The sequence below is a fragment of the Zea mays genome, chromosome 4, assembly GCF_902167145.1.
Source record: "Zea mays cultivar B73 chromosome 4, Zm-B73-REFERENCE-NAM-5.0, whole genome shotgun sequence".
Lineage (NCBI taxonomy): Eukaryota > Viridiplantae > Streptophyta > Magnoliopsida > Poales > Poaceae > Zea > Zea mays.
In genome coordinates, this window is record NC_050099.1 from 89,172,807 (window position 1) to 89,192,387 (window position 19,581).

The 19,581-nt window shown below is 43.8% G+C and overlaps 1 protein-coding gene across 1 annotated transcript; it reads left to right on the plus strand.

Moving 5' to 3' along the window:
* The first annotated feature begins 2,217 nt into the window (after window positions 1–2,217).
* Window positions 2,218–3,439, plus strand: LOC103653502 (mini zinc finger protein 4). The gene has a single exon (XM_008680394.3). It carries the CDS (start codon window positions 2,705–2,707, stop codon window positions 3,086–3,088), a length of 384 nt encoding a protein of 127 aa, XP_008678616.1. The 5' UTR covers window positions 2,218–2,704; the 3' UTR covers window positions 3,089–3,439.
* Window positions 3,440–19,581: the final 16,142 nt, after the last annotated feature.

Below are 19,581 nucleotides of genomic sequence, written 5' to 3' on the forward strand. Positions count from 1 at the left end.
AGCGTGTGCCTTAGAACCTTCATGTTTAAGAAGTGCTTTGTCTCCTATATTCCAATTTCTCCAACCACTTGTAGTAAATGTATCTGCCCCACTGCCTTTCTTAAACAAGTAGCATACAAGACAAAACACAACATCCTTTTTGACACTATATTCAAGCCAATGATAATTATAAAACCATACCACATTAAAGTGACGATCTCTATCTCCGATCTTCCTTTTTGGAAAATCATGCCCATAACATTTGAATGGACCTTTAAGTATATATGTTCTTCGAATTGAATCTTGATCATTAACATGATAACTTTGAATGGGTTGCCTTTCACCTGGATCAAGTTGGAGACGATTGATGTCATAGCCTGAAGGTGGTGCTGGTGTGAATAACACTGATCGGATAGACAATTGTTCTTCAATTTGTCGCTCTTGAGGTTGCTCTTCTGTCTCAGCTGCAGCTGGACATGGGAAAGGAGATGGCATAGCAACACTAGCAAGAGCCTTCTTTGCTGCATGTTTCTGGAAAAGAGAAGCGATATCTCCTGTCCTCTTCATAATTTATCTCATTAACTGTATAGGAATACAAACTTATTAAGGATAATTTATTGTTGTAAAAAATTACGATTGTGTATGAACTGAAGTTACTGAACTAATTTATATTCAACAAAAAATATTGGATAACAATATATGTAGAACAATCAATGAACCCATGATAAATAATCTAGCATCTAAGTGAACAGCCATGGGGCCTGTGAGCGGTGAGCCTGCGCCTGATCTACCGTGCTCTTGGCCGAACAGGATAATTGATAATTGATAAAACAGCCGAAGATGATAATTGATAAAATATTCAAATGGTTGCCGACCTACCGTGCTCTTGGCCGCCTGACGCCTGTGAGCGATGAGACTGCGCCTGTGCCTGCGCCAACTACTTCGCCTGCCGCTTGGTCGTCGCCTCCGCCGGCTCCGTGCCTCGTCTCGTCAATCGTCCGCCGTCGTGCGGTAGGAAGCAGACACGTTTAATTTGGAAGCAGTTGAACCGTCCCTTAATTTATTAGGTTAAAAACTCCTGATATCTAGACTTAACTAGGCAAAAACTACCGGGTATGCCGTGGCCCACCCGGCATACCCTGTAGCTCCGCCCCTGGCGGCATGGCATCCTTCACATCAGCTCAGCTGGCCCCACATGTTAGATTCATCTCATCATAATTATATTCATGTACGATGTGTGAAAAAAAAACAGAAATGGCAGCGATGCAACTAAATGGCGTGGCATCCCTCCCTCGTACGATCTATGCAGCTTCTTAAACATTTGCTGCGGCAGTTCATAATTTTGAAGTAATCAGTATATCCTAGACCAGTGATGGATCAAAAATGGACTAAAGAGAGGATTAATTTGTTAGTGACCATTAGTGGAGGCAACACAAGCTGATAAGAGGATCGGTTTTTTTTCTCTCCTTCCTCATTCTTTCTTCTCTTCTACCCCCTACCTCTTTTCTCCAATATAGTGGGGATTCATTTTTTCATCTCTTCCTTTTCCTCGTCCTCCTCCCTTCTCTATTCTTTTTTCTCCAATGGAGTTTTATGGATGCAGGGAGCAGAGGCTGGAGTCCCCCAGCCCCCTTCATATCCGTCCCTACCCTACACTGAACTAAGAGGTAGTAGATGGGAAGATACAAAGATATATTCTTTATGTTTTAAATTGCAAGTCGTTTACCTTTTAAAATTTATATATTTATCACATAAGTAACGTACACAGCCATAGAACCAAAACTGTTTCTTGAGCTAGCGAAAACAAAATGGATTTTTGCTATAGCATGCAAAAATTACTCACATTGCCACCATGAAAACGCTTTCCATTTACTCGGTCCAGTGCGTACAGGTGCAATAAAGAATAGTTATACGTCAATTAAGAATTAAATGTGCATGAGGTGTAAGTTTAATTAGTAGCATGTTGGCTGGGTTTGCGGGCGTGAGCTAGCTAGGTGGAATTGGCTGGACCATCATTTCAGCCAGCCTGAGACATGGGGAGAGAGAAGGGTCTTCTTCTCCGATCCTAGCTAGCTAATCCACAGGCATGACTGAAAGGGTCATGCATGTGAGAGCTTTATGCACCCCAGCATGTCAAACAACCGAAGCCATTGTAGGTGGGTGAGTGTGTGTGGGCGCGCCATGGCCAAAAGCTGGGCTATAAATATCCGTGTGCATGTGTCTGCACTATGATCTAGCTAGCAGCTAGGGCAGCTGCGTTGCGTGCTCTCTCGCATGTAAAATGTCGAACCACAAGATGCAGGGTTAGCCATTACTCTTCCGGCAACGACTGTTATGCAAGCAGTCCTTCTGTGCAAGCGTGCAAGCAAATCATCTGATCAATTAGATTACGATCCAACCACAGATACAACCATAGTTTATTAGGTGTTTTTTTATAAAGATTACTGAGCTGGTGGTGGAAGGGTTTAAGTGTTAAATGTGACCTACGGTTGGATCACGATCTAATGAATCAGATGGTTTGCTTGCACGCTTGTATAGAAGGACTGCTTGCATAGCGGTCGTTGCCTACTCTTCCAGTTATTCAGAGCCAAGCCAACCAACACGAGCGAGACGTCTAGATAGCCGTCCAGGAGGAGAGGAGAGAGTAAACCAAGAAACAGTTAGTTTATCGTAGCTAGTAGCTGGCCAGCAAGAGGATCGGAGTGAGAGGATCAGATAACAGGCAATGATGAAGAGGATGGTGATCGTGAGGCGGTGCCACCCGCCGCCGCCTCCACCGGTGCTCCTCTTCGGCGGGTGCCCCAGCGCCGGGGGCGTGCGCTACGGGGAGTGCCGGCGGAACCACGCGGCGAGCATGGGCGGCCACGCCGTGGACGGGTGCCGCGAGTTCCTGGCCGAGGGGGAGGAGGGCACCGCCGCCGTGCTCCACTGCGCGGCATGCGGGTGCCACCGCAGCTTCCACCGCCGCATGGTGCAGCGCTCCTGCTGCTTCTGCTGCGACAGCGCCGACGTTGCCGTTGCCGCAGCCGCAGCCGCAGCCGCAGCCGCCGAACGGTGGGACGACGACTGCTCGCCGGAGTCCTCGGCATCCAGTTCCACACCCAGGTAGAAGCCAAAAAAAAAAAGAATCAGCACGCGCCCGGCGCCCGGGCAATTCGATCTTTCTCTCACTAGCATAGGGCTCGACCATATCTGTTGCCTAGTTATTGCTATTGCTTTGCTCTTGGAATATTGTAACGTACAACCAATTCATCACACACTCCCCGTGTCTGTATGCCCTCTCTTCCATTTTTTTGTACTATGAGATTATTGAGTTCGTAGGATGGATTTATGTGACATACGACATAAGACGTTTTGCACTAGACGGATGAGTGATGGATGGATGGATATTGTCCTTTCTCCCTCTATTCAGAAAATGTATACCTTTACAGTTGTATAATTTGAACGGTAAATATAACTACTTTGTGTATATATAAAAAAATACAAAACTATATATAGATTCATCATATAAAAAGATTATATATATATATATATATATATATATATATATATATATATATATATATATATATATATATATATATATAAGTCTAATGGGAGCCCTACTGCCATAGGCTTCCATAGGATATAAGGCTCACTAGTAGAAAAGAGCTCAAAGCCTGCGGTACCCATAAATTATCACTGGCGGTTTCAGTTATCACGCGCCAGTAAAAAAAACAAGGTGGACCCGACTTAGGAACCGCCAGTGGAAACCCATTTTCACTGGCGGTTATCTTAACACAACCGCCAGTGGAAATAGGGTATTTCCACTGGCGGTTGGTGTAACAGAACCGCCAGTGGAAACCTATTTCCACTGGCGGTTGGTGTAACAGAACCGCCAGTGTAAAGACCCTATTTACACTGGCGGTTGTGTTAAGATAACCGCCAGTGGAAATAGGTTTCCACTGGCGGTTTTTCAAACCAACCGCCAGTGAACTGTCTGTTATAAAATACCCATCTTCCCCGCGACAGTGAACTGTATGCTCGCAGCCAGCTTCCATTGGAGGCGATTTTGGAGGTCCAGATTTCACAAAAATATAAGGGGGAGGTTTTGGTCTTCATTTCTTGGAAGAAGGTGGATAAGAAAGGTTGGTTTATGTTTCTTTGTCAATTTTTGTTCATTCTTGCTCAATTTTAGCCACATTTTGGATCTAGGGTTTCACATGTGAGAGAGAAGAGTATAGATAGGTAATTTTCTCTATTTTCTCAAATGAGGTTGCATAAGATGGTTAGTTTTTGTCTATTCCCTCTCTTTTTCATGTTTAGTTGCTTAATGAATGGTGAATGTGTTGTATGGAAGATTAGTTTAATTATGTTTCAATTGTTAGTTATTGTTTATTTTTGCTCAATTTTAACTACATTTTGAAACTAGGCTTTCACCATATGTTAAAGATAGGTTTGGGTATTAATTTTTTTTTGTTTATTAGTTGCTAGGAAAGTTTGGCTTATGTTTCTTTTGCCAAATTTTGTTTATTTTTCCTCCATTTTAGCCACATTTTGGATATAGGGTTTCACCATGTGTTAGAGATAAAGTAGTTTAACTACTTTTATTGGAAGAGATAAAGTAGTCTAACTACATTTGTATATATACCGATCAATATGTACTGTATATATACATGCATGGTAATCTGACTTTTTAGCAGATGTCGCACTCCAACGCGTCCTTCACATTTTAGCCACATTTTTGGATATAGGGTTTCACCATGTGTTTTATGTTACTTTTTTACAGGTGGTGATGGAGAGGACATCCTGGATGTATAACTTATCAAGGCTAGATCCATCATACATATCCGAGGTCCATAGGTTTATTGATGTCGCTACGAACCATGCTTGGAGAACAAAGACAAAACACATATATTGTCCATGCATGGACTGCAAAAATGCTGCTGTATTTAATGACACAGAACAAATCATATCTCATCTGGTATGCCGAGGATTTATGAAGGATTACACAATTTGGACAAAGCATGGAGAGGGTAGCTCTTCGCCTTATACGACTGGAAACCCTGAGAACATCGACGACAGATTTCAGTTCGTTCACGAGACACACCAACCTCTTCCACAGAGCGAACATGTAGTGCAAAATGTTACTGATCATGGTTACGCTGGAGGAAATGAACATGATAGACCTCATGTTCTGCCAAGTGTTATGGATGAGGAAGATGCAGAGTTGCTAGAGGCAATGTTGCGTCGTCATACAGATCAATCGATGTTCTTAATGAAAGGTATGGAGTCCCTAAAGAAGGCAGCAGAAGAGCCTTTGTACGACGAGTCTAAGGGTTGTACCAAAGAGTTCACGACGCTCCGGTCTGTGCTAAAGCTGTTGATGTTAAAAGCTAAATATGGTGTGTCTGATGCTGGCTTCGATGCGTTCTTGAGTATTATCGCAGACATGCTTCCAAAGGAGAACAATGTGCCTGCTAACACGTACTATGCAAAGAAACTAATCAGTCCGCTCACTATGGGTGTGGAGAAGATCCACGCGTGTAGAAATCACTGTATCCTTTATCGAGGTGATGATTATAAAGACTTGGAGAGCTGCCCAAAGTGCGGTGCAAGTAGGTACAAGACGAATAAAGACTATCGAGAGGACGAAGAGTGTGTTGCATCCGTGTCTAAAGGGAAGAAGCGAAAGAAAGCCCAAAAAAAGACTTCAAAATCCACGAGCAAAGAAAAAGAAGAAGTAGACTATTATGCGCTCAAAAAGATTCCTGCTTTGGTGATGTGGTACCTCCCCGTCGTCGATCGATTGAGGTGTTTGTTCGCTAATCCTGAGGATGCCAGACTTATGAGCTGGCATGCTTCTGATGAGCACAAAAACGATGGGAAGCTTCGACATCCAGCCGATGGGAAGCAGTGGCAAGATTTCAATGACAACCACCGAGACTTTGCCGATGAACCGAGAAATGTTAGGTTCGCACTGAGTACTGATGGAATGAACCCATTTGCTGAGAGGAGCAGCAAGCATAGCACATGGCCGGTGATCCTCACCATATACAACCTTCCTCCATGGTTGATGCAGAAACGGAAGTACATTTTGCTAACCATCCTTATTTCTGGACCTACACAACCTGGAGTTGACATGGATGTATTTTTGGAGCCCTTAATGGAGGATATGAAAATATTGTGGGAAACGGGTGTTCAAATGTTGGATGAGTATCGTAAAGGTTCATTCACGCTGAGAGCAATTCTTTTTGTTACGATCAACGATTACCCTGCTCTCTTCACATTATCAGGCCAGTTTAAGGGAAAGGTTGGTTGCACAGTATGCATTGATGGAACTGCTTACGTATCCCTTGCTGCATCTAGGAAGATAGTTTACATGAGGCACAGACGCTTTTTATTGGAAGGACACAGGTACCGCATGCGAAAGATGGATAAGTACTTCGACAATAATGGTGAACTACATTCTACTGCTCCATCGGGTAACAATAGAGGTCATAGAGTTTTTGAAATAGTCAGGAATATCAAGTTTGTTTTCGGGAAGAAGACAAAAGACGGAAAAACAAGGAAGGATGTCAAACCAGCTTCGGGGGCTATATTCAAGAAGAAGTCTATTTTCTTCGAGTACTTGCCTTACTGGAAAGAGTTAGATGTGCGGCATGCGATCGATGGTATGCACGTTCAGAAGAACGTGTTTGAAAGCATAATGGGCACCTTGCTAGACATAAAGGGCAAAACAAAAGAAGGGCTCAATTCACGCATGGACTTGGTAGATTTAGGCATAAAAAAGGAACTACATCCCGTTCTTCAAGAAAATGGGAAGTACCATCTCCCAGCAGCAAGCTACAATCTCAATGTAGATGAGAAACATGCGATGTGTGTTTGGCTCAAGAATTTGAAAGTCCCATCCGGATTCTGCTCTAGCATACGGAGTATTGTGTCAATGAAAGACCTGACAATCACCAACTACAACTCACATGATTGCCATGTCATGCTGACTACATTCCTACCTATTGCCATCAGGGCTATAAATCCTTTGTTTTTAAAGATGGCAATCACACGGTTGTGCTACTTTTTCAACAGGATTTCACAAAAGGTAATTGGCCGTGATGAGTTGGCATCTCTTCAGGAATTCGCAGTGGAGACAATATCACAGTTTGAGATGTGTTTCCCTCCATCGTTCTTTGATATTATGGTGCACCTTGTGGTGCACTTGGTGCCACAAATAGAGACATTGGGTCCTATGTACTTGCATGAAATGTGGACGTATGAACGTTTCATGTCAATACTGAATGGCTATGTATCAACCCGTGCTCGTCCCGAGGCATCCATGATAGAGGGGTACTGTACCGAAGAGGCCATTGAGTCCGGAGCTCCATTCTGCAATAGTATCCTAAAAGACCAGGTTGCAATAGGTCTGCCTCCGTCACGACACGAGGGTAGACTGTATGGAAGCGGGAGGATGGGACGGAAATCTTTCATCCCACCGGATTACGATATAGTACTTGAGGCACATCAGAGCATCCTACATCAGCTAACAATAATGGAGCCATTTATCCAACAACACATCAATGAGCTTCGCGAGCAAAATCCTGGGCATACGGATGATTGGGTAATGAAGCAACATAAGCAGCGGTTCAACACATGGCTAATGGTGAAGGACATTCCACGTGGAGAAACAATAGAAGAACAAACCATCAAGGGCTTGGCATCTGGACCATCACGCCAGGTCACAACATGGCAAACCTATGACATTAGTGGATTCACATTTTGTACCAAGTCCAAGGACAAAAAGAGCATGTCACAAAACAGTGGTGTTCGATGCGAAGCCATAGATGATGAAACTGGTGAGATTATTACATATTTTGGCTTTATTGAGGACATATGGGAACTAGACTATGGTACATTTCAGATCTCGGTTTTCCGATGTCAATGGGTTGAAGACAAACATGTCACGGTAGACAACTATGGGGTCAGAGTTCTTGATCTAAGTAAGGTAGGTTACAAAGATGACCCATGGATCCTTGCTAATCGTGCTGCACAGGTCTTCTATGCTGAACATATCATTTCTAACAATGAGAAGAAAAGCACCGACAAACCGAAGCATGTAGTTTTTCCTGGAAAACAACAAGCTATAGGAGTTGATGGTGTATCTGATTTAGAGGATTTTAACCAGTTCAATGACATGTCTCTTTTCATAGACCATCCAACCAAGATAAGGAACGTTGAGCGAAGCATCCCACGCAATTCGATGCCCTGGGTACGCCACGATGGACAAGGCAGAACAATAGCTCCCTAGATTATATAGTTGTCATGTAATTGATTATTGTTAGGACATGTCATGTAATTGATTATTGTTAGCGACAAACCGAAGCATGTAATTTTACACGACTTTCTAGAGAGGAGAGAGAGAGGATAGAGAGAGAGAGAGGAGAGAGAGAGGATAGAGAGAGAGGAGAGAGAGGAGAGAGAGAGGAGAGAGAGAGGAGAGATAGAGGAGAGAGAGAGGATAGAGAGGAGAGAGAGAGGATAGAGAGAGAGAGGATAGAGAGGAGAGAGAGAGGAGAGAGAGAGGAGAGAGAGAGGAGAGAGAGAGAGAGGAGAGAGAGGACAGAGAGAGGAGAGAGAGAGGAGAGAGAGAGGAGAGAGAGAGGAGAGAGAGAGGATAGAGAGGAGAGAGAGAGGATAGAGAGGAGAGAGAGAGGATAGAGAGAGAGAGAGGATAGAGAGGAGAGAGAGAGGAGAGAGAGAGGATAGAGAGAGAGAGGAGCTAGAGAGAGGAGCTAGAGAGAGGAGCTAGAGAGAGGATAGAGAGAGAGAGGATAGAGAGAGGATAGAGAGAGAGAGGAGAGAGAGGAGAGAGAGAGGATAGAGAGAGGATAGAGGAGAGAGAGGAGCTAGGGAGAGGAGAGAGAGGAGAGAGAGGATAGAGAGAGAGGAGCTAGGGAGAGGAGAGAGAGGAGAGAGAGAGGGAGAGGGGAGAGAGAGGGAAGAGAGAGGAGGGAGAGGGAAGAGAGAGGAGAGAGAGGGGAGAGAGAGAAGTAATATATAAATATATATATTATGTATACTAAATATATATATTTATATATTTAATATGTACAAAAATTTATATACTTAATGTATGAATATACAATAAAAAATAATATACTAAAAACATTTCTACTGCGGTTGACAATGAAAACCGCCAGTAGAAATCATTTCTACTGGCGGTTGTCATAGAGAACCGCCAGTAGAAATGGCCTCCACAGTCTGTGGATGGCATTTCTACTGGCGGTTCTCTATGACAACCGCCAGTAGAAATGATTTCTACTGGCGGTTTTCATTGTCAACCGCTAGTAGAAATATCTCCTATATAAAGGAGCGCGCGCGGGGCCGAAATTTTCGCTAAGTCTTTTGGCGCCCTGTCTTTTACACTCCCGCCGTCAGGCTGCCGAATTTTCGCCCCGGCGATCTTCCTCCGTGCGCCGCCGTCGTCCACGCCGTCGTCCACGCCGTCGTCCCCGCACCGTAGGTGAGTTCTTCTCTCTCTCTCTCTCCCTTTCTTCGTTCGCTCGGGCTCGGTCTAGGAGTGAGAGGGAAGAGAGAGGAGGGCGCGCGCCGCCGCCGCCGCCGCGCGCACGCGGGCGCCGCCGCCGTCTCTGCATAGAGTGAGAGAGAGGAGGGGCGCGCCGCCGCCGCCGAGAGGGAGGAAGAGAGAGGAAGGAGAGGGAGAGGGAAGAGAGAGGAGGGAGAGGGAGAGAGATACAGGGAGGGAGAGGAGGGTGAGAGAGAGAGAGGAGGGAGAGGAGAGAGATAGAGAGAGGGAGAGAGATAGAGGGAGAGGAGAGAGATAGAGGGAGGGAGAGGAGGGTGAGAGAGAGAGAGGAGGGAGAGGAGAGAGATAGAGAGAGGGAGAGAGATAGAGGGAGGGAGAGGAGGGTGAGAGAGAGAGAGGAGGGAGAGGAGAGAGATAGAGAGAGGGAGAGAGATAGAGGGAGAGGAGATAGATAGAGGGAGGGAGAGGAGGGTGAGAGAGAGAGAGAGGAGGGAGAGGAGAGAGATAGTTAGAGGAGGGAGAGGAGAGAGAGGAGGGAGACATATGTGTGTTCATATGTGTTCAATATATATATGTGTTCATATGTGTTCAAATGTATGTGTTCAATATATATGTGTGTTCATATGTGTTCAAATGTATGTGTTCAATATATATGTGTGTTCATATGTGTTCAAATGTATGTTCAATATATACATTGTAATTTTATCCGTCACAACTCGATAATATACATATCCGATCCGATCCGAATTCGATCTAAACTCGATAATTTCCGTACGACTCTCCCTCTCTCCCTCTCTATACGTCCTATGCGACTCTCCCTCTCTCCCTCTCCTCGTCCTATACGACTCTCCCTCTCTCCTTCTCTATACGTAACTCGATAATATCCATACGATTCTCCCTCTCTCCCTCTTTATACGTCCTATGCGACTCTCTCCCCGTCCTACACGATACTATACGACTATACGATACTATATGGTTACGGTTTAGGGTTAGGGTTATGGTTAAGGGTTAGGGTTAGGGTTAGGGTTAAGGGTTAGTGTTTAGGGTTAGGGTTAGGGTTAGGGTTAAGGGTTCGGGTTTTGGGTTAAGGGTTAGGGTTAGGGTTAGGGTTAAGGGTTCGGGTTTTGGGTTAAGGGTTCGGGTTTTGGGTTAGGGTTAGGGTTAGGGTTCGGGTTTTGGGTTAAGGGTTCGGGTTTTGGGTTAGGGTTAGGGTTAGGGTTAAGGGTTATAGTTAGGGTTAGGGTTTAGGGTTAAGGGTTCGGGTTTTGGGTTAGGGTTAGGGTTAAGGGTTTTGGGTTAGGGTTAAGGGTTAGGGTTTAGGGTTAGGGTTAAGGGTTAGGGTTTAGGGTTATAGTTAGGGTTAGGGTTAGGGTTTAGGGTTAGGGTTTAGGGTTAGGGTTAAGGGTTTAGTGCCTGAGGATGTATTTAATTATACTATTTGTTAATATGAATTTAATTATTGCTTACGTTAATATGTGTTAATATGTATTTAATTATTGCTTATGTATTTGTATATATATAGCTCAATGAGTTCTCCGATCAAGGACAAGAGTGTTGCTCAAGAAAAATCCAGCAGTGAAGGATATGAAACGCCTAGCGACCCTTTTCCTACCACTAGCATAGATAGGGCCGCTCTCCGTGAGTTGCAACGTGACCCTACTTATGATCCACGAGAAGCTGAGGTAAAAGTACGCATCTTTAGCTTCGTATGTGTACCCTACTGATTTCACATGCATGATCTCTTGTGCATTTTATTACATGAATAGGAGGTCATGTCTGAATTTCGTGCGATACTCGAAGAAGCCGTGGCACGAAACGAAGACGTACCGGAGCCGACCCAAGACGCACCGGAACAGACCAAGACAACAACCGAGACGTCAAGGAAAAGGAAGCAGAGCGATCGAAAAAGAGGTGACAGGGGGCTGAACAAGTTTCCCGACAAAACATACAAAATCTCAGACGTGAGCCCGAAAGGTCAGCCCCTTGCTCCAGAAGAGGCACTACCTAAGTTCCGGAATGCACTTGGGTTTTTAGTTAGAGATAATCTTGACATAACAATACGACAGTGGAGAGATGTGTCAGATGATGTCAAGAATCAAATATGGAATAAGCTATTAATGAGGTTCGTTCTGCCTCGGGGTTCAGAAGAACTCGTGAAGGAATACACGATGAAGCAGCTTGCGATAAATTTCCGAAACTGGAGGTCTGAGATGAACACAAAGTTTGCAAAGAAAGGTCTGGACCCGACCAAAAAATATAAAATCTCAGCAGGTCAGTGGGCAGTATTTTTAGAGCAGAGGAGCAGCCCTGATTTCATATCTCTAAGTGAGGCAAATTCTGAACTATCAAAGAAGAACAAGTACCGCCACCACCTAGGCACAGGTGGTTACAAGCGTCAGGTTCCTAAATGGAGACAAGAAGACGCCGAGAAGAAGGCCGCAGGGTTGCCGACGCTGTCCGAGCAACTTGGTGAAAGGGCGGCAAATTGGCTCCGTGCTAGAAAACCAAGGGAAACCGAGACCGGTGTATCTTTTGATGATCCCATTGTCGAAGAAGCGGCAAAAAACATATATACAATGGCAGCTAAGCAGAGCGAAGGAACTTTTAAGCCACAAAGGGAAAGAGACATCCTAACGGCTGGTCTCGGTAACCCTGAGCATCCTGGCCGTGTACGAGGAATCTCGTCTAAGGAAGGATGGAAGGAAGGATTCGGACAACAGTGGGAAGGTCTGTACAGGAAACGTGATCGATACAAGGAAGAGATGGCGGATTATTTTAAGTTGGAGGCCAAGAAAGAGTTCAAAGCCATGATGTCTCAAATGCTATCGAATCCTCCTCCAGAATTGATGCAACAGTTGGCGAGTGCGATGTCTGTTCAACAGATGACCACTCCACAAATACAAATAATTCCAGCAGCTCAACCGCCGGCTTCCACAGATTGTACGACATTACCAAGCTCTGTTGCTTCAACGGGAAATAAGGACCGTTATCCAGTTGATGACATCACAAGGCCTGTGGCGTGCACACTGGTTATAAGATATGGTATTAACAATAAACGTACAAAGATAGTAGCCACAGGCCTTGCGATCCCAGGACGCAAGTACCATGGAAACGATATTCCAGATGATTATTGCAAAGTAGAAGTGACGACGGTCGTCCAAGGATACGAGGACGACATGCTAGACATCCCTGGGCCCGAAGATATCGAGAAACTTGGACAAGCTATTAAGAATTTTATCCTTTGGCCTCGAAGGGATGTCGAATTGCTTGATTTGTCGAATTCGTCGCAGGCGTCGCAGGCCCAACCGTCTCCGCCTTCTCAAATTGCTGTTCCTATTGTACATCCATCCTCACCTCCTCAAACTTCACATGCTGCTCCTCATCCTTTTTCTGACCCACCGTCTCCGCCACAAGCATCACCATTCAGGGCTCCACCACCTTCTCCTCCCCATCCTCTTGGTGACCCACTGTCTACGCCACCATCAAGGGATCCACCTTCTCCACAGCCATCAAACGATCCACGGCCATCAAAGAAATCTAAACTTCCTATACCAAAATTGGTGTCCCCGTATCAGAAAAAGAAGAGTAAAGCTACTACTGCTGGCACAGTTAGGTTTTTGAAAGGGATTGGACGGAGCCTCACGTCACAAACTGTTGATTTGGCTGAGCACGAGGAGTCTGCAAAAAAGGCTGAGGCAACGGTCGCAAAGATAAAGAAGCCAACTAAGGCAGATTACAAAAACGTGCCTAAAAAATATGTGCCGGGCAGACCTCTGCTACCTCTTGACAAACTAAGAAAGGTCCCGGCTGGTGTTAAAAGGTTGCATGACTGGTACATGCGGGCATCATCGGTTGGCATCGACACCATCAGTGTGCATATACCAGACCATGCTTTTATTGGTTCGAACCAAAAGGCCGTTGTTACATTCGAGGATATGTGGTTAATGATGAACCTTCAGAGACTCGACGTGCAACTTGTAACGATGTTTGCATTGTAAGTGTCGCTCATACTTCCACATATGTGTGTTATTATTAGTGAGCTGTATAAAATTTCAATATCTGACATGCACGTGTGACTTGCAGAATGCAACATGATCAGCAGGAGATTCTTTACGGTACCAAGCCCAATGCTAGTGCCAGTAAAAGGGTTGGGTATCTCAACCCAATACTTATATCCGAGGAAAGCCACACTTTTAGAATCGGGAAAGACAACGATGAAATAAGGGGAAAGACGGACGAAGAAGTTGAGAAGCGTATAAAGGAAATGAAGAAGGATTTTGAAGCTCGATACGCCACATACATAGGACATGCAATGCTTCAATTTCAAGACAGGGAAGCCATAATGGCCCCGTACAACTTTAAGTAAGTGTGATTTTGCATAAATAAAATTAATAATTTCAATACACATGCATCACAAATTTGATTCGTACAGGGACCACTGGATATGCTTCCTCATTTATCCTAAGGTTGGAAAGGTGCTGGTGCTCGACTCCTTGAACTTCGACCCTTCGACATATGCAACATTCCTCAGCATCTTAGAGCTGTAAGCCTTTTCTATGCATGCATACTTTTATCGATTAAAATTTGAGAATAACATGGTGATTCTATTTGAGATCACAGTGCTTATAGATTCTATAAGATGAAAGGTGGAAAGTACGACCTGTCGAAAAAACTCGTGCCACTAGACATCCATCATCACTGGCCGGTAAGTATGTGATTTTATGAATACATATCATACACAATGTTGCAACTAAATAACCAATCTCCCGTTATGTAGTGCCACAAGCAACCACAAGGATCAGTCCTATGTGGATTCTATGCATGCGAGTTCATGAGAGTGAACGGACGATACGTCACGAACCCTGACAAGGTATTATTATTAATAGTCAAGTATGTATTTATGTCATTAAAGATGCAAATGTGTATAAATAGATGATGTTTATAAAATTCCTTTACAGCAATTTCAACGAGGAAACCCGGAGAACTTGACCGAAGCTGCATTGTATGGCATAGTGGAGGACCTCTGCACATTCATATTGAAAGAGGTCATTCCCGCAGAAGGAAAATATCACGATGCTTCCGGGACATTAGCTTTGCCAGAGTTCAGAATACTAACAGAAATTAGTAGATTATCTCTTAGCCGAGATAGTTATTAGAACTTAGGTGAAAACTTTTGATGTATAGAATGCATGAAGCATATATGGTTGTAAACAGAGGCGTAGACAGTGGGTGGTCCGGGTGGGCCACGGCATATCCTAAGCCGGCCCACCGGACCACCAGCCCACCAAAATTCATATAAAAAATACTGATATATATTATATTTGCATTCTAATATATACATTTATAGACTTAAATGTTAAATCTACCGTATTATATTTTGAACTATATACCAAATTATTATATATTATATTAAATTATTTATAAAAAATCTAATGGCATACCTCACGGAAAAATTCTAGCTACGCCACTGGTTGTAAACAGAATACTTTGATGTATATAAATGTATGATAGAATTTAATTCCATGTTGCTTTCAATATCAATATAGATATATATATATATATGTTTGTGTGTGTGTAAATAAATATATCTATAATTCAGTATTGTTTGAAATTTTGAAAAAAGGCGGGGAAACATTTTCACTGGCGGTTCCTTAAGAAAACCGCCAGTGAAAAGGGCATTTTCACTGGCGGTTCCTTAAGAAAACCGCCAGTGAAAAGGGCATTTTCACTGGCGGTTCCTTAAGAAAACCGCCAGTGAAAATGCCCTTTTCACTGGCGGTTCCAAAATAACCGCCAGTGGAAATGCTGATTTCCACTGGCCCCTAGCACTGGCGGAACTGAGAAACGCCACTATAAATACGTTTTCAACCGCCACTACAGAGCTTCTGTGTACTAGTGGCTATCCGCAGCGGTTTTCCCTAAATGTTTCCTGCTATATCACTTTTTTGCGTCACATCATCAACATTTCACCCCCTATTTTTTCATCTCCCGCAGCGGTTTCCTATAAATACTACCCCTATACCCCACTACAACTATAAAATATCATTTTCTATATTTACTATCAAATTTTTATCTACTAACAATTACTCGTGGACTCATAACATAGTGCCGTAGGGGATGAACAATTAACCCCTGTATTGAGGGGGAGAGAGAAGGGGACCGCGCGCTAGGGGGCTCGGTAGAGCTGGCCGTTGCAGGTGGTAGAGGGCAATTGTTGCCCCTACCGCATGAATAGTAATAGGGGAGGGAGGGCGTAGGGTGCACCGTTGCAATCAGTCTAAGAAGCCCCAGCCACCCCTGCACCACCGAACTAGTCTAGCCACTAGCCCTACCCCTCCCCGCATGCATCACTTTCCTTGCAAGCCACGCAATATTTTATATTTGCATGCGCGAAAAATTAGTAAGCTTATCCATTAACTGATGCATACATGGAAACAAAAAAATCTAATTTGACTGCTTATTTATTCCGTCATAAATATAGTGTTGGTCACTTGTTCTCAAATGCTATAAATTAAGAACAAGGCAACACAATTGTTAATGGTTAAAGACCTTCGTCCTTTGAAGCATTATTTCCTCTTGGATATAATGATCCTCAGACGAAGGTCATGAATGACATACCTTCATCATTTTTATCATATAAGCATAAATGTAAATAGACAAATGAAAGAACACACAAGTATACGGAGGGACAAAGATAATAATTGTCATATACCAATGATTTATCATTATTATCATCTCTATTGAGCATGAATAAACATTGCCAATAGTTGTATTACAATTGTAACTTCGGTTGTCAGAAGGTAGAATAGCGAGAATGACACGAGAGTGTTTACAATCCAGCGTGACCAGTACGGTGTTACTGTTCATCTATTTATAGGCACGGGACACAGTCCGGACAAAATTACATTCATGCCCTTGACATTTACTCGTGATTGTAATACAAATTATCACGGACTAAGTGGTCTTTTTCCCTCTTTAAGTCGGTGTCGTCGTTAGTCTCCGTCACCATATTAAGCCGAAGCTCTCTGGCAATAGCTTCGGTGCTTACTCCTATCACCTTAGGGTTGCTCCTTCACGCCGCGTACACTTTTGCCATTAGAGAAGGTCTTTATCCAGGAGCCGAAACCCTCTGTAATAATCCATGTCCAGCTGAAAACATATGGTTAGTCACGTTTTTGAGGACCTTCGGAAGAGGATGGCCCCCAACAGTAGCCACTCACAGTATTAATTTGCTTCATTGTAACAAATTTAGACTGCGACCTAAACGAAGGCCTTTAGCCGAAGGTCCGAAAAAACACCTTCCCTTCGCTAAAATAGCGAACGACACTGACATACTGGACCCACCAAGTCGTGGGGCGCTATGCATATAAATATGACCTCGTATTGAAAGCGTTTCTTGTGATATTTCAGTTGCGTACACTGTACTCGCTATTTTAAACTCTCTTGTTTTGTTGCGAACTTGAGCTTCGGCATTTCAATAAGTTTTGATCTAATGGCTAGTGAGAAGAAGTCTGTGGACCTAGCATTGTCTGAGTTTTACGAAGCTATAGAGAAGACTAATGGGGAAAAAATTGCACATGAAACATTAGCTGGAATATCTGAGGATTCCAGTGACAGTGAAGACTTTGATGCTGAAAGTGAGACTGAGGATGCCGAAGATCGGCCCTGGAGGCCAAGCCATGTTGTTTTCGGAAAGTCGACAATCAAACAAGGACAGATTGATGCCATAAGGGGAAGGTATTTTCATGATGTTTCTATTGTGCGGGCTGGAGGAGAGAGTAATGTCCCTCTGCCCGAAGATGATGAAGTAGTTGTCTATAGAAGTTTTATGAAGGCGGGGCTTTGGTTCCCTTTGGATAGTATGCTGGTCGAAGTGCTGAAAACCTTCGAAGTCTACCTTCATCAGCTTACCCCTTAGGGCATCATCAGGATAGGGGTTTATATTTGGGCCATGAGGAGCCAAGTACAAGAGCCGAATGCGAAATGTTTCTGCAATTTGCATGAACTGTCTTATGAGACGAAGGCTATTGGAAAAGAGCAACACCACAACAATTTTGGTTGTTATGGCTTCATAACTCGTTCCGAAGTAAGCAATCCAGTGCCAACATTTCGCAAGAGATGGCTAGGAGCCTGGATGCAAGAATGGTTCTATGTAAAGAACGATCTGGCTAAGAGAGAAGACATCAAGGGAATTATCCAATGTCCCATATGTTCTCACTTTGGCATTAGAAGACCATCTCTTGCCCTTGGAAACGACATTCAAGCATGCCAAGCTGCTTATAACACAGTATGCACCTACATAGGCACCAGGGACTTAGTCCAAGAGCACATTGCCTACAAGGTGTGGCTACTTGGGAGTGAGTGGGAGATGCCGAAAGAAGCTGCTGCTGGGTCTAGACAAAGTGGCTTGATTTACTTGAAGTACACATTCAAATACAAGAGTCAATTTGACAAACCAAACGACGACTGTCTAGATGCCATTGACGCAACCAGCAACGAGTTGCTTGGTGCCTACTCAAGGGCCGAAGATGATGCCATGACGGCAACCTTCGGAGGGCGAGGCAAGAAAAGGTTAAATAGGGTTTTTGATGTCATTGGTTTTGTTTACCCACACTATTGCCATCCCCCGCGAAAGCAGGGAAAGAAGAGACAAGTTGCTGCCAAGGGTTAAAGTATTGACACATCGGCCCAGGTACATTGAGACGCCCAAAGTGCCGAAGCTTACCGAAGGGCCTTCTTCCCGTTGAGCCAAGTTACCCCGCTACTGCCGAGGCCAGGGGGAATCGGCCAAAGAGCTAGTCTCGAAGACAGCAGCGGAACAGCCAAAAAATTTGAGTTCATTGCAAGAAGCGGAACTGTCGAAGGTTCAAAAGATTACTTCAATAACTCTGAAGAGAAGGAGAATGGTGAGTGTATTGGATGATATTATGGAATCCACAAAGGTACTAACTCCTGTATCTACAGAAGCACCTAGCATGGGAGACAAAAGTACAAAGGAATCTACCGAAGTTGCCATGACGTAGATTGAAACTGAAGCTAGGCCCTCAGCTCTCGCCGAAGCGGAGCCTGCGGAGATTGTTGAAAAGAAAACTGAATCGAGACCTTCAGATGACAAGAAAGTATCGTTACCGTTAGAAAAAGAGAAGGCTACCGAGGGATCTGAATTCCCTGCTCCTGATGCATCTTCTGAGGAATTAGAATTTATAGTGCGTCACGCTGCAGGGAGAAAACTAACAGAGGAGCAAATTGCCGAGGCTAGGCAATATGCCAAGGATCTGAAGTATCCCCCAGGATCCTTGGTATATAGCGGCACTGACGAAGATGACTTTCTATATTGCCTGCCAGACAACAAGGAGATATTTGTTTGCCGAGAAATGGCAAAGAAAATGGGATTCCCGAAGCTTGACGAAAATGACTTTCTATATTGCCTGCGACGTCGAAGTATGAACTTGCAGACTGTAACACCCACTTTGTAATTTGCTAGAAATAATACCAATAGAGAAACAATTTCTCTTTATGTGAGTTTGATCTTTATGCATCATCATATGTGAACACCATGCCCAAAAACAATTAATAAAAAGATATGCTACTAAATCATTGCATCATGCTGAATATTTTATTTTGTGTGCATTTTGTGGCAACATAGAATAATGTGAAAAAGAGATATATTAATACCCAAATGGGAATTTAAGATCTAAAAGGAATTCTAGAATTTAGAAAAGAGAAGAAAATGAACATTTTGAGGAGAAAAATAAGTAAATAAAGATATATTATGCCTACAGTAAGGTTTGAATTTGTATAATTGACTCAAGAGTAAAACTCATGAGAGGATTCAAATTCAAATTTGGAATTCAAAATAAAATAGAAGTGCAAAATAGAAAAGGAAAATCATAAGTAAACTGCGCCTGGGCCCTTTTCTCCCCTGACCGGCCCAGCTCCATTCCATCTCACGACGCCAGCCTAGCCCACCATCACGTGCCTGCGGATGACATATGGACCCCACCTTGACATAGCCACCATCCACATCTCGCACGCGCGCTGGCGTCTCTGCTAGTGGATCCCGCTCGTCAGATTCTTCTCCC